The following is a 16,640-nucleotide window of genomic DNA, read 5'->3' on the forward strand; positions in this document are numbered from 1 at the left end:
CCTTTTAAAATTCATAGTTCTCATCTTACATTCTCAAGATTTGTCATCTAAAATCACTTTCAAAATGCCTTCCAACCTTTCATGGTTGTTGTTTTTTTGTTTTTTTTTTAACAACTCTTCCTATGGGGGTTGAGGATTATTTTAATCAGTAATCTGTAGTGATTCTAAAAGCTATATATAAAGTCGCAATTTAATTAAAAAGCAAAACTTCATCTTTTTTTGATAAAATATGAAAGCTAATAAGAGTTTATGAATATAATTAAGTATTCTTATGAAATACATTTTGATGTTGGTCTTCTGTATGATCTATAATTTATTAGTAAGTAAATTCATTCTTAAAGTTTAAAAATACCTGGGGAGTTTTTTACTGTGTTTTACTTTATTTTTGTTTGTTTGTTTGTTTGTTTATAGATTTAATTTAGTGACTCTGATTGTTGGCAGGTAAACCCAGAAGTCTACTACATGTAGTCATTTGTGATTATACTAAGCACAGTTATAAGTCATGCATTGGGCAACTGTTGTGCATGGGTGTTAACTTTGATAATGGCCTGGCCCTCCATTCAGCATCTGCATCTCAGTGCTGCAGCAACAAACTGGCTTTACTTGGTGATACCTCTCAAAGTGGGAAAAGTTGTTTCTATGTGAAATATCTTTCTTTAAGAAGGAACTTGGCTACTAGTGAGTACTGTTAATGAAAGTAAGGAAGAAAGGATTTTCAGGCATGACTTTTTTAACATAATGTATTGAATTTGCCACTGACGCTGACATCTATGGCTAATAGAATAGTGTTATTTCCATATTTATCTAATAATATTTCCATATTCCATAACAGGTGTTGACTGTCACAGATATCAAGGGGGTACTGTAGTCTTAACTTCTCTTCCTTTTCCAGGACTGTTATATTCTAGTTAGTCTCTATTCTCTACTTAAGTTTTCAAAAAGCTTTGTGTTTTTAGAATTTATTGCTTTTATAGTTTCAGTGAAAAAGTAGATTACAGAGGGTGGTTCTCTACAGAATAGAGGCCATAAACTGGCAGCACTTGCATCAGAAAGGTGCTTGGATATATCTTACTTTATCTGCATTGTATTTTTCTAAGTTTGAAATACTTGCTAAAAAGTTTAAAATTGGAATGTTTTAAATAACAATCCACAAATACAGGCCTTTGGTATTTCTTTGTGAAAATGAAGCCAACTTCTATTCAAATGGAAGGTTCACTCCATAAGCTTGTTTTATGCCCTTGCCCTGGAGATACTCACAGTTTGAGAACTTTTGATTTCTAATGTCTTTGAGCATTCTTACCATTTAATATTGTGATCTTTTCAAATCTTAACAAGTAAGCTTTGGTATAGCCTCAGGAGTTCTGTGATTAAAAGAAAAACATGCAAGTGTGCACATACACACTTAGTCTGTTTTATAGTCTAATTTTAAGCTATTCATAAGCTTAACCACGTGTCTATAAAATAATAAATGTATCTGAAATGAGTATTTTAATAGTCATCAAAAATCTACAGTTTTAGAAAAATTAAAATTAAGAAAAATTAAAAATTAAGTTGATTCCTCTTACATTTATGTACAGTAAATGTGATTATCCACTTCTGTACATTTCAGTAATAAAGGACTGTCATTTTTTCCCATTTGTTCCTTCTCTGAAAGCCATCCAAATAAACAAAATTTTCTCTTAAACCAGTCTAATAGCTATGCTGATACAGCTTCAATTGCTCTAATCTAGTTCCCTTGCCATATAGTTTCCCCTGCCCCCAAAATAATCAATTATTCTGTATTCATTTTCTGCTTGAGATTGGCTTATTTTTATGTGACATGAAATTATTCTTACTTTATTCAGTTATTTAGCCTCTCACCTGAAGGGCCCACTGTAATTTCTATATCTAAACCAGCACATACTATATCCCTAGTCCTACTTCTTTGTTTTTCCTTACAACACCTGAGATATAGTACATATTTATCTACTATTTATTTCTGTCCATTAGAGTGAGAGCTCAATGAGAATAGGGATTTTGTCTTTGTTCACTGTTATATCCCATTTACCTAGAGCAATACCTGGGAATAAGACACCTATAGCAGTCCTTAAAATTTTTTAGAATAAATCCTCTTAGCAAATTAAAATTTCCAAGTCATGTCTTTGTCATGTTTTAGAAGTTTTGTCACTAAGTGATATTTTTAAAAATTTAATGTTTTTGTCATTTTATTCTGTACTGGTTAGTGAGTACTGTTTTTAGGTAATAAGCGGAAAATGCTAGAGTAAACATTAAAAGTATGAATTTTTATAACCTTTTTAAAGATTCTATTTATTTATTTGAGAGAGAGAGAGAAAAGGAGCAGGAGGAGGGGCAGAGGGAGAAGCAGACTCCCTGCTGAACAGGGTGCCAGACATTTAACCTACTGATCCACCCAGGTGCCCCACTTTCTTTAAAACATATGCTTAAATTCTTTAATTACTTCACTCTGAAATTAGTATTTAAGAAAATAGAACTCTTTTTAAAATTATATATGTTCTAGCATCTATCATAAAAGATAAAAAGTTTATATTTTTTGTGAATATTTGAACACTGATTAGTCAAAAAGCTTCCTTTTACATTGTATGATTGAATTGTACAAAATTGTTTAGATCTAACCATTTTTAACCTATAAGAACATCAGTTGCATGGTTTGAAATAAATCAGTAACCTGATATCTGATACTGCCTTTTAAATACTAAAATAATTTGTACAATGAAGGAAAAGACTAAAATTAGTATCCATGCAAATTCATAATGCTCTGGTTTTGTTACTTATTTCTAGGCTGTTTAGCAGACACGACCCACAAGCAGAAGAAGCATTAGCAAAGAGGAGAGGAAGGAACAGTCCAAATGGGAACCTCATTAGGATGCTGGTTCTTTTCTTTCTTGAAAGTGAGGTATGGTTTCACTTATTTGTGGAACATAAGGAATAGCATGGAGGACATTAGGAGAAGGAAGGGAAAAATGAAGAGGGGGAAATCGGAGTGGGAGATGAACCATGAGAGACTATGGACTCCGAGAAACAAATAAGGGTTTTAGAAGGGGGTGGTGGAGGATGGGTGAGCCTGGTGGTGTTATAAGCATGGAGCACTGGGTGTTATAAGCAAACAATGAATCATGGAACACTACATCAAAGACTAATAATTTACTGTATGGTGACTAACATAACATTATAAAAAATTTTTAAAATAATACAATAAGAAAAGAAAGGTAAATTTTAACATAACTATTTTTTGTATTCAGTTACATTTTAAATAAAATTATTATTTAATTCATTATAATTAATTGATATTTTTTAATCCTATGAAAATAAGCCTGTTTCTTACAAAATTGCCTGCATGGATTGTCTGATTATTGAATCTGTATTCTGCCTTTTGTGGGAGTATTTTTGCAGGTATAGGTCCACACTGAATATAGGCTAGCAATTTTTAAACTTCAATAGTATCATAGTACTACCTAATTGTTTGTTGTTGCTTTTTTCCTTGAATTTTGTTTGTAGATTTTAAATTATATAAAGATCTTGTAAAAGTTGTCAAGGTGTTAAAACCATTAGTTCTAACTTGTTTAAAAATTACATTTTTAAGGAGAAATAAATAGGAATTTAAATGTTTTAATTAGTAGATGTACAGTCTCCATTAGCAGTATTTTCATGTGACATTTTGATGTCATTTATCACTTAAATGTTTTTGTAATTAACATTTATAATACAGTATCTATCAGAATTTGCTTGCACGAGTGAACTTTGGTTTGCCCAGAAAAATCTAGAGATCTTGGACCCTGAATTAGACTCAGGAAAAGATTTTTGGTTTATGTTGGAATGTCCAGGAAGGTGAAAAACTTCAATGATTCTGATTGCTCAAATTTGAAAATCCTAGAGAAACTCTGTAGGAATGAGAAGTAGACAAACAGGCAGCCTATAGGGAAATTGCAGTTAGAGAATTAGGAACTGTGTCAGTAGAATGAGTGGAATTAGGACAAAGCAAAGCAGACGACTTACTGATATTTCTTAGGCAAATTGGAAAGAACAGAGAATGAATAAATCAGAAACAAAACCTCTGTGGAGTTGCATTTGAATAAAGGATATATGTTTAGGAAGTGTTTTAAATATGTATACAGATTACATGGGGATCTTGTTAAATAACATACCAGTTCTAATTCAGTAGGTCTGAGGTGTAGTCAGAATGTGCTGCATTTCTAAATGCTCCTAGATGCATTTTGTAATGTTTCTGCCTCCAGTCCAGGGACTGACCACACTTTATGTTTTGAGGATTTAAAACAATAATTTCTTAAAAAGCAAGTGTGGATATATTACGGAATAAAATACAGAATACTTGCGAGGTTTAAGATAAAACATTAATCATTAAATCTCATACTTGTGATAGACCATTTCAAGTATACCTTTAGCTCCTTAGGTTTAAGGAATAGGATTGAAAGTATTATGCAGATGTAACTTTAATAGCAAAAATAGTTTCAAAATTTGATAGAGATGAGACATTTAAATATTTAAAATATTTGTTGAAAACTTTAAGAAATATGATGATCTAGACTGATTGAGTTTGGTTGTTCATTGGAGGAAAATTTTTTGGATCTCTGAAACCCTGAGGACTTTTCTTTTTGATATATTAAAAGACTGTAAGTAGTTAGTTTTACACAGTTTCATCTTTTAATTAAAGCAGTAATTTGTAATGTGTATGCCACTCTATTTTCAGGTGGTATTACTATATTTTTGTGTTTGCTGCTGTGTACTAAAGTGTTAGGAGAACATTAAGTTGTATTTCCCAGTTCTCTATGACATTCTTGTCAGATACAGAAACAACTGTAAATCGTGTTTAAAAGGTTTTAGTCGGTTTGTGATAATAATGTTGTCTATAGTCTCCTGTGTTTCACAAGAAACATCTTTGTTAAAATCTCTTTTCTTATCCTGTAAAACTAGTGTACACCTGGAACTGAAAGCTTATTAAAGCTGTATTCTTATGGTGGGATTCTCATTGTGTTTTACTCTGAATTCCTCTTTATATTACTACAACACATATTAATTACTAATATTTTAGTAATAGACTCATAAAAAATTGAATTGCAAGAGACCTTAGAGGTCATAATGTGGAACAAATCCAGTTTACAGATAAATTACTAATCAGTAGGATTAACTGAAGTAATTATCATCTTTTTTTCTTTGTTTCACTGGGTTTTAAGACTAACATTTCAGTAATAGAATTCTGAAATACTGAGATTTATAGTCAAAAGAGGAGTTTACCTCTTTTATATATGAATTACATGTGAAATAATGGAGATTAAGAGATATGTCTAAACTAGTTAATTTTCTTTTTGTACCAAAAAGTGACATTTTAAAGCCATCACAACCTTCATAGCAGTCACTGATTTCAGTAAAAAAAAAAAACCTTATGTGCTTTAGATGTGTGACAATTGGTAGGAAAATGGTACTTTAATGTGATGAGTCCAGATTTCCCTATATCTGATGTGACCATAGAACTTTCTGTATAAACGGATACTTTTTAGAGTAACAAAGATACTACTAATAATTATTTAAAACCATTAAGCATAACCCAAAACATTGCTGATGATGTAGAAATATGGTCACCCTCCTTCTAGGCATATGAAATGAAGAAGTTAATTATCACAGTCATATAAAATGGAAGATTAATAGACATTATTGACATATCCAAGGAATCTGCCCATAATGCTCATGAATGATAGCTTTTTTTTCTTATTTGTTTTTATATGTTCTTTAAGATTCACTGACAACTGGCTGTGTTTCAACAGAGAATAAAACCCGGTATAGGAGTATTTAGAATTTTAAACTTAATAACTTGAGGTGATTATTTGCATTGTAAATGATTTTTCATAAAAAGAATCAAAGTAAGGTTTCATTATACAGTCAGCTCCATTCATGTATTTGACTGCTTGATGGAGAAGTCAGCAGGCAGAGAAAACATGTAAAATACTATGAGTAATTTTGAAGCCAATTAAAGATGAATCAGAATGTACCCAGAAAATTGTAATTAAGGTCACCAGAAAAATGAACTTAATTTGCCTTATATACAAGTTTAGGGGACACCCTATGAAATAAGTTACACTTAGATATAGCAGAGTAAAACCCACCTAGATATAAATAAAATTTTATATATAATTTCATTCTATATGTTTTATATAATTTGTAAATAAATTTAAATCTAATTTCAATTACCTATTTTGTATACAGTGACTCTTTATCTATTGAGTTACCTTTTTTCATCTAATTCCTGGAGAATGCTTGCAAATAACTAATTTTCATGCTGTTTTTATAAAATTATGATGCCAAAAACTCCTCTTAGAAAATTTTTGTTTTATTTTTACGGTTCCAGGTCCTTTTTAGTCCCGGGATTTTCTATAGCCATTGAGAATGCCTCAGGACCTTCCTTCCTATAGCTTTATCTTTCACTACCAATAGAAGGTCATTGGTATAAAGTGTCTGAAAGACAATTATAACCTTTTACCCTTACTGGCCATATTTGAATTTTTTTTTCTCCAACATGGATTTACATGGCATTATTACAGAGATTTGAGACTAGCAAGTTATGTGGTCATCACGTATGCCCCAAGACAGGAAGACTATATCATAAATATTACATCAAGCTAATTTCTGACTAACCATGTTATAATGATTGTTGTTATTTATACTGGTGAATTTGAAACAGAAAATGGGCCAACACGTTCTCATGTCCTTCTGGTATACACATTGAGTTTGAAAAAACCGGTTACTGGTGTTAAAAGAATGGATTCTACTAAGTTACCACCTTAACTAATCAAAAAGATGAGGAAATTGTCAAAGAAGTTAGCATCTACATTGAGAATACTGGCTATCATACAAAAAAATTCTGGAACAATGACAAAATGCTTGAGCTGAATTTCAATATGCCTTGGTTCAAGGCATAGAGAAGTCATCTTTAAATTGTGCCAACAGTTCTTTTCACTCACCTGAAAGAAAACCTCATGCTGAATAAGTCAGGATGAAAGAGAACTGTAAGGAATTTGTGGAAGCTATAAAATTAATGATTAATTCTATTAGAGTTAAATAACCCATAGCCATATACAAGGCAACGAAGAGCACGAAAATTTTTGAGATTTCTGGTAGAAATCTGAAATAAACCAAAGATGTGAGCAGCACAGACTGGTGAAAGGATTAAATTATAGGTAGTAATTAAGTGGCTGCCTTACCTGAGCTTATTCTTCCCTTTAGAAACGTATTTGGGATGTGCGCATTGTTCTAAGAAACAAAGGAGTGGATGAGTGCCCCAGATTATTTATGGCCATCAGGAGGGACAGGGAACTTTGGCATTCAAAAGAACTTCCATACCTACATGTTAGAGGAAAAGCCTGCCTAATTATAGTTTCCGTCTTTCCACTTCATGCACAATGTAGGAACCAAGGACGTTGCAATCGGACTTAAGAAAGGCATTCTTACTACCAGTATTTTTGAGTTCAGAATATTAACCCATCGGAACTACTAACCAAGAATCACTGAAACTTGAAGCACAAAACCCAGCATTGGTGAAAAAATTTGATTAATTCCCCTGGATATAAGAAGAAGCTATTATGAAAGAGGAGGGGCGTTCATAGGAATTAGAAACATGATTTCCAAAATTTAGGAGTGAAGCACATCGTTAAATGGCCTGAAAGGACATAACCAAGGATTGGCTGTAGATTAAACCAAGGGATTTTTTCCAGAAGGTAGTACATAAGTAATGTGAGAAGACATACTGGTGAGAACTCACCAGTATGAGTAACAGCAATCATTATAACATGGTTAGTCAGAAATTAGCTTGACGTAATATTTATGGTATAGTCTTCCTGTCTTGGGGCATACGTGATGACCACAAAGTAAAAGACGGGAAGTACACATTATTGTCTGTAGGAGTTCTGTAAAGAGAACAGAGAATAGAGGAAGAACTAGTCAAAGGACATGCAGTTAAAATATTTACCACCTATGTATTCTATATAGAAATTATTATTTGAGGTTGTTTTCTAGCAAAATAAAAAATGGATGCAGTAAAAGGAAAACAAGGAATATAAGTAACATTGGTGAGCAAATAAATCTGAAAAAGACATAAAACTAAGCCTGCATACTATGGCTGTGAAGCTTAAGGCAAATACCTAAAAATTATTCTTAAAATGTAGGAGTGCAATGTAAAATTAAATGAAGTAAATAAATGTGTTAGGAACCTTAGTGATAGAAAAATACGTTAGAAAATAAACTGAAGAAACCACGGGTAAGACAAGAAAATATCAGTAGAGCATAGAGAATCAGAATCCAGGAATATTTCCAATATCAGTTATACAAATTTATAAAAGGTAGATTGTCATTTAGGGTAAAATAAACAGATGAAAAATGTTTATAAAACAAATCAGTCAAAACAAAGGAAGTTTATACACAGAAAATAAACAATCTGGATAAAGGCTAGATAGAATTAACAAATGCTTACAGAAAGTTGAGACAGTACCATATAAGACAAGACAGAATTGAGGACCAAAAATATTAAGAGAAACAGAGAAGAGATATTAATTATAATTAAATATAATTATGAACCTTTTTATACCTATTGTATGGACATAACATGTACACAGAGTCAGGCATAAAAGCAAGTTTATTTAATATTTAACATAGGAGTTTATTGTGGTGAAATAGACATAACAAAATCTGTCATTTTAACTTTTTTAAAATATATCATTCATTCCATTAAATTAAATTACATAGCTGTGCAACAGTCAATGCTGTTCATCTCTAGAACTTTTTAAAAACCTTCCCAAACTGAAACACTCTACCCTTTAAATAATAATTTCATTCTAGCATGGGTTTTAATAGCTCCAACTTTGAAACTGTTTGTTTTTCTGTTTTCTGCTGCTAATTTCCATTTTTGAAACCAGGTGGTATGCTACTTATAGCTATCATTGGAATGATGTTAGTGAAGACCTGGGAATAGTTTCCTAGGATATGTAAATTTGGAAAGTTAGAATGTACCTTGCTATAAACTTTTTTTCTTGTGTTCTTTCTAATCCATATTATCTACTCTGGAGAAAATCATTGGAAAACTCTCTATGTGTGCATATACGTGTGTGTGGTTTTCCTGAGGCACTTGAGGAGCTAGAATGTACGATTTGAAATGCAGTGGAAATGAAGTATAGAATTAAGGAGTCCAAATGAAGCAGAGCTTTCAATTGATCATGAAAATGCACATAGAAGAATTAATGATATTGAAATGCAGTGGAAATGAAGTATAGAATTAAGGAGTCCAAATGAAGCAGAGCTTTCAATTGATCATGAAAATGCACATAGAAGAATTAAGAATGAGGAAGAAAACTCACTCACTTACTAAATATGTCGTTATATCAGTAAACAACCAGTAGATCTAGAAAGGAGATTTGCATACATTTGGGGGCCACTATTCATGATGTGAAAAGTATTTTGTCTCACAAGTAGAAGCACATATAACTGAAATAAGAGTTCTATGAAGTAGTACTTAACTTTCTATGTGCCATATAGGCTTTTCTGTTTTGTTTCATTTCTTTAACTTGGGTCACAATGTATTAAATTATTAGTTCAACAACTAATGAATGGGTTGAAATGTATAGTTTGAAAAACTCTGATCTAGAAACTGGTTTATCGGGATGTCATGCACCTCAAAGGAGGAAGAACTTTTATATAAGGGTGGAGAAGTTAGTTGTAGTAGCAGAAACTAGAACAATGCCAACATCTCTACTTACCTTCTCTGAAGAACTTTTTGGATAATATTCTTCATACTAGCACTTGTAGTAGAAGTCTGAAGTGTTTGGTGAAGTGTTTGGTCTGAAGTGTTTGATGAAGAACATGAGAGTGTTTGTTACTGTGGGAACATGGATTCCAAAGAAAATTGTCAAGAGTAATGAGCAGCAAAAAGGTGAGGGGAGGGATGAGGTGGAATAGGGAATGCAATGAATTAAATGGAAATGAGAATACAAAAGAGAAGAAATAGAGTAACTTAACATTTTGACCTTGACCAAGATGACAGACATATAAATTAGGTAGTACTAGTACCAGTTTTTCAAAGGAATTCTGGGAGAAAGGAAGTGATTCCTTAAAAGAAAAAAAGAAGCTATTTTTAGAAACAAACCAAGAATAATGAAAAGGGACCATGATCCAATTTATAATTTCAGAAATTCCGTTAACTAGTTATACTCTCAGTTTCCTTATCTATAAATAATGTGGTTGGACTGGGAGATCCTTAACTTCACTACTACAAAAAAGTAAATTTTTTATTAAGTCTACATATTGCATCCTCATTATTTACAATGGCATACAAATATATTTGTTGTTTTTGAAGTGGCTCCTGGAATTGTTGTGACCAGGCCATCTCAGTTACAAAGAAAATGGCTTATTAAATTGAAGTAGTATTGGTTTCTTCATTAAATATTCTTCAGTCATAATTGATTTGTTATTTTTAGTTACACGAACATGCAGCCTACTTGGTGGACAGTTTGTGGGAGAGCTCTCAAGAACTGTTAAAAGACTGGGAATGTATGACAGAGTTGCTTTTAGAAGAACCTGTTCAAGGAGAGGAAGGTATAGTATTTTGACAAGATGATTTCATATTATTTTGGATTTCCATAAATAATCATAGCACCCTGTATAGGTCACCTCTTTATAAATATATGTAAATATGCTGTGTGTCTTTCTGTAAAGAGAACAGTTTGTTTCCTCTAATAAGTAAGGATGTGTCTATAGTTCAAAACATCTTTCTGGATTAAGACTGCTACCATGCTGTACAAGTTTTTAAAATTTATACATATTGTATAGTACTCAAAAAAGTTTTCTTTATGCTGATTTGAGACACAAAATACTGATGTACTCAATGTAAAAAATAATGTGCACCCAGAATTTTATTATATTTATGTGTGAGTATGGAAAAGCCTTTGACATTCAGGGATTTAATTAGACCATAACCATCCCCTTTTGTTATGTTTCTTAATTACTAAAACCAGGAAATAAAAAATAAATTCATTTACTGAGCTTCAAAAAATAAGGAGAATTAATTGTTATATGATGATTTATGAGTATGTATCTTATTACATGTTACATAATAACATGAGCAGCAAAATGGATATGTATGTTTAATAACATGCTTATATGCTAATTCTAAAAGTTTATATGAAAATGAGTCCTTAAAACAAAAAATGCTTTTCCCTAAATGGTTTGTTTTTCAAACTAACCCTAGTAGTACTTTAAAGAAATGCTATTTCACTTAATCCATGCAACAGACTTGGAATATAGATACTTTGATGTAAGCGACAATTGTGAACTAAACCTGGACTTCAGAATCGAAAGAAATACATTCAGATTTTTAACTCTCTATCCTTTGTAACTAGTATCCTCATTTTTCTGATCCTTAGCTTCTTTTTCTTTATGCTATAAAGGTTATTTTCGTTACATAGCTTACATAGTTTTTGTGAAGATTAAATAAGATATTATACTGTTGATTCCCTCCTCTGTTTCCTCTACTTTACTTTGTGATTCAACCCCCTGGGCTATAAGAACAGATAAGCCATCCCCTGCAGTAGACTTCCCAAATAGGTCACTGTAGGAGAGAGATCATCCCCCAGTGTTCCTTCCAAGCAGTGATGCTGATTGGTATTATCTACTGTGGCTTTGACAAATTCAATGAGAGAAACAACACGTATGCATCATACACAAATATACCCAGGAAAGTGGCCCAAATTGCGTATTTTATTTTATTTTTTACTCATTAATTCATTTTTTAAAATTATTTTATAAATTAACATATAATATATTATTTGTTTCAGGGGTACAGGTATGTGATTCACCAGTCTTAAACAATACACATCGCTCGCCACACGCATACCCTCCCCAGTGTCCATCACCCAGCCACACCATCCCCCCACCCCCACCCCTCTAGCAACCCTCAACTTGTTTCCTAATAGTAAGAGTCTCTTACAGATTGTCTCCCTCTCTGGTTTCATCTTGTTTCATTTTTCCCTCCCTTCCCCTATGATCCTGTTTTGTTTCTTAAATTCCACATGAGTGAAATCATATAATTGCCTTTCTCTGATTTATGTCGCTTAGCATAATAGCCCCTAGTTCCATCCATGTCGTTGCTAATGTCAAGATTTGGGGGGTTTTGATGCTGCATAATATTCCATTGTATATATGTACCATATCTTCTTTATCCATTCATCTGTTTATAGACATCCAGGCTCTTTCCATAGTTTGACTATTGTGGACATTGCTGTTGTAAATATTGGGGTGCACGTGTCCCTTAAGATCACATTTGTATCTTTAGGGTAAATACCCAATAGTGCAGTTGCTGGCTTATAGGGTAGTTCTATTTCCAACTTTTTGAGGAACCTCCAAGCTGTTTTCTAGAGTGGCTGCACCAGCTTGCATTCCCACCTTTCTCTGCATCCTTGCCAACACCTGCATTTTCCTGGCTTGTTAATTTTAGCCATTCTGGCTTCTGTGAGGTGGTATCTCCTTGTGGTTTTGATTTGTATTTCCCTAATGCTGAGTGATGTTGAGCACTTTCTCATGTCTTTTGGCCATTTGGATGTCTTCTTTGCAAAAATGTCTGTTCATGTCTTCTGCCCATTTCTTGATTGGATTATTTGTTCTCTGGGTGTTGAGTTTTATAAGTTCTTTATAGATTTTGGATAACTAGCCCTTTATGATATGTCATTTGCAAATATCTTCTCCCATTCTGTTGGTTGTCTTTTGGTTTTGCTGTTTCCTTTGCTGTGCAAAAGCTTTTGAACTTGATGAAGTCCCAGTAGTTCATTTTTGCCTTTATTTCAGTCGCCTTTGGAGATGTGTCTAGCAAGAAGTTGCTGCGGCCAAGGTTGAGGTTGCTTCCTATGTGTTCTCCTCTAGGATTTTGATGGATTCCTAGCTCACATTTAGGTCTTTCATTCATTTTGAGCCTGTATTTGTGTGTGGTATAAGGTAATGGTTCATATTCATTCTGCATGTGGCTATCCAATTTTCCCAACACCATTTGTTGAAGAGACTGTCTTTTTTCCATTGTATATTCTTTCCTTTGTGGAAAGCTTTGTGGAAGATTAGTTGACCATAGAAGTTGAGGGTCCATTTCTAGGTTTTCTGTTCTGTTCCATTGTTCTATGTGTTTTTGTGCCAGTACCATACTGTTTTGATGATGACAGCTTTGTAATCAAGCTTGAAGTCTGGAATTGTGATGCCACCAGCTTTGGTTTTCTTTTTCAACATTTCTTCAGCTATTAAGGGTCTTTTCTGGGTCCATACCAATTTTAGGGTTATTTGTTCCAGTTCTGTGAAAAAAGTTGATGTTATTTTGATAGGGATTGTATTGAATGTGTAGATTGCTCTACATAGCGTAAACATTTTAACAGTATTTGTCCTTCCAGTCCATGAGCATGGAATGTTTTTCCATTTTTTTGTCTCTTCCTCAATTTCTTTCATGAGTATTTTGTAGTTTTCTGAGTATATAGATCCTTTGCATCTTTGGTTAGATTTATTCCTAGGTATCTTACAGTTTTGGGTGCAGTTGTAAATGAAATCAACTCCTTAAATTCTCTTTCTTCTGTCTCATTGTTGGTATATAGAAATGCAACTGATTTCTGTGCATTGAGTTTATATTCTGCCACTTTACGGAATTCCTGTAAGAATTCTAGCAATTTTGGGGTGGAGTCTTTGGGGTTTTCCACATCAAGTATTGTGTCATTTGCGAAGAGTGAGAGTTTGACAAAATTGCCTGTTTTAAACTCAAAATATTTGCCTTATAACCTCATTCTTAATCTGTAACAGAAATCCTTACCCAGATTTTCCCAGACCTTCTCTTAAGGTAGCTGTGATTATAGTATATTTAATCCCACATTATCATTTTCTCTTTTTGCATGTGTTTTTTCCACTGGATATCCTTGGTAAGAAGTCAGGTCTTTTACTAAGTTGATGGGGCCTTCTGCTCACTAGGTCAAACTCTCAACATTACTCCAAATCTTTTTTCCCTTTTGTGACCACAGGAAGAACATATATTCTTCATTTTCTCCTTATTTTACTTACATACATTCACAGCTAAATTCACTGACTTTATGCATTCTGTTTCTATTTGAATCTCAATATTTTCAATTTCAGTAAAATCAATTCCCCTTCCAATCAGTGCAGCCCAGGGAACACTTGTGCAGAGTGTCTGGCATAGTATTTAGGAGTACATTCCTTTTTTTTTACCCTTGACCGTCACCGTAGAATCAGCATATTATTAGAGCTTGTTGTCATGTTTCCATGCCATTTTCTTTTTGTCATTCCATGCTCTGTAAGGTTATTTCCAAGAATAATCTCCCAAGAAGGGAGGCAGGGATGCAGAGTAAGGGAAGAAGAGCCAAAGTGCTGTGCTTTGGTATTATTTTTTACTCATTTAAATAAGATGTGCCAGTCAGTAGATAGTAATCACTAAGTCTGTCAGTTGTCAGTGTATTTTGCATGAATTTACTGTGTTGAAATAACTGTGTATTATTAAGTATTTCGTATGATTTAAATTAAGTTGACATTGGGGTTTAACTTAAGTTAGTTTTGTTTGGTTTGGTTGCCTTGATTTTAGTTAGATAAGTGAGTTATAAAATGGGAAGAAGTTCTTAAGTGAACCACAGTTTTAGGATATGAATGAATCTGGGAAGCAGGGCAGAGGAAATTATGAATAACAAGTACAGAACTGTAGTTGTATCATGACTCTGCTTTTTACACACATTTGTTCATATGTGTACTGTTAACTCTGGCATGGAGTGGCATCCAACGCAATTTTCTGTGCTATTATTTTGCTGTATTTTATGGTAGCAAAATGCCACCAATAACTTTATTTTTCAGACTGATTAAAAATTAAGTTATATTTTATGTAGGTGGAGTATAAAAGATGTTCCAGTGGATGAAAGTTTAGTTAGCAGTTGGAAACGGGACTAAAATTTGGGGAAACACATTGTCAAAGACTTACCAGTATCAATTTAAATCACAGTAGTCTAAGACTGCCTCATAGTGTTTTTAAAGGCCAGGGTTTTTTGTCAGTGGTGGTAGTGGTGTTGATTGTGTGTATGTGATATAGAAAATTTTTTAGAATAATATGAGGGCCTTGGTAATAGGTAACCAGGTAACAAGAGCATAAGTAAGTCATTTAATTTATGTGGTCTCTTCTGCTTCATCTATAAAAAAGAAAATCCCCCAAATTTAATGTGGATAATCTTCTGTGGTCATTTCTATTGGTAGAAATCTATAATCCAGATACTGAATAAAGTAAACGTGGATAAATGGAATTCTTCAAAGCAGGGAATCATTACCGTATTTATAATCTAAAAATATTTATTGATCACCTTTTAAATGCTAAGTATTCACACTTAGCACTTAGTGTAGTGTCCTAAACAAGTTGAGCTCACTGCCCATATGAAGATTACATTCTCATGGGGAAAGCAGATCAAAACCAAGTAAACAGGATAATTTCAAGGGTGATGTGATGGATGATAATAAGGAGGGCTTTGTCTTCAGATTGAATCCTTAAAGGAAGATTTCTCTGAGGAGGCCACCTATGAGCCAAGAATCTGAAGGATGAGGGAGCTAGCCAAGGAAGTGTCAAAAGAGAGCCATCTAGGTAGAGTAGATAGCAGTTGCAAAGATCTGAAGCATGAATAATATTGTTATGTTCCAGGAGCTGCAATAGCTAGAGTACAGTGAACTAGTAGCAGAAGATGAGATAGAGGCAGAAGCCAGATAATGTAGAACATTTTAGTTTGTTAGTAGATTTATTTAGTTCATTCTAAGTAGTAGGGGAACATAGAAGGATTTTAAACGGGAGTGATATGATCCAATTCATATTTTAAGAAAAGTGCTATTGTAAACATGGCTTGGGATAGGCAGAAGACCAGTTAGATAACTGTGGCAATGCTCTCTATGGGAAATGACAATAAAAATATGGAGGAGGAAGGTGGATTATAAAGAAAGAGCCCATAGTCATGTTTTAAAGATTATGGATAGGAGACAAAAGCAGGAAGAACAAGAGAGAATAAGAGCCTCTAGCAGACTATATAAAAAAGATGGTAAGAAATAATTATACCTTATAGAAGCTCAGTAAAGAGGATGTTCAAGAGCTCTATGGCTAATAATATCATATACTGCAGAGAAGAACTGCAAAGATTATTAACTTTAGTGATGATTTAGATTGTTGGTGACTTTTAAGCATTTCTTTTCATTGATAGGCAAAGAGAGAATCCACAGTTCAAGGTGATGTGAATAGGATCAATAGTGAGGAAATGGAGATGATGTGCAAAGAGGTTTGTGAAGGTTTAGAAAGTTGTGTAGTTACCTGATAATTCATAGTATGGACAGCTACCCATTTCTTTCTGTCGCTGTGGCTATTCGTCTCTTGTCTGTGACTTACAGCTTGTTTTGCTTTCAATTTTATTACTTGGTTTTGCTCTCATATCTTAAAGGGGATTTCAACTAAATTTCAGCTGTCTTGAAATTTAGTATTTACCATGTCTAAATAGGTGTTTCACAATTATAAAATAACAAAATTAATGGCATTGGACACTATATGAGGTTTGGTTATTCTTCAACACTAAGAA

The 16,640-nt window shown here is 33.2% G+C and overlaps 1 protein-coding gene across 3 annotated transcripts in view; it reads left to right on the forward strand.

Annotated features, from left to right (window-relative positions):
• Positions 1-16,640, forward strand: part of STAG1 (stromal antigen 1) — a 425,489-nt gene that overhangs the window by 326,308 nt on the left and 82,541 nt on the right. For all 3 annotated transcript variants that reach the window (XM_032869634.1, XM_032869636.1, XM_032869635.1), the window contains 2 exons: positions 2,800-2,914; positions 10,494-10,611. In XM_032869634.1, the coding sequence (XP_032725525.1) occupies positions 2,800-2,914; positions 10,494-10,611 (233 nt within the window). The remainder of the gene's footprint in view (positions 1-2,799; positions 2,915-10,493; positions 10,612-16,640) is intronic.

This window comes from Lontra canadensis, unplaced genomic scaffold (assembly GCF_010015895.1).
Source record: "Lontra canadensis isolate GAN:19392208 unplaced genomic scaffold, GSC_riverotter_1.0 scaffold38, whole genome shotgun sequence".
Lineage (NCBI taxonomy): Eukaryota > Metazoa > Chordata > Mammalia > Carnivora > Mustelidae > Lontra > Lontra canadensis.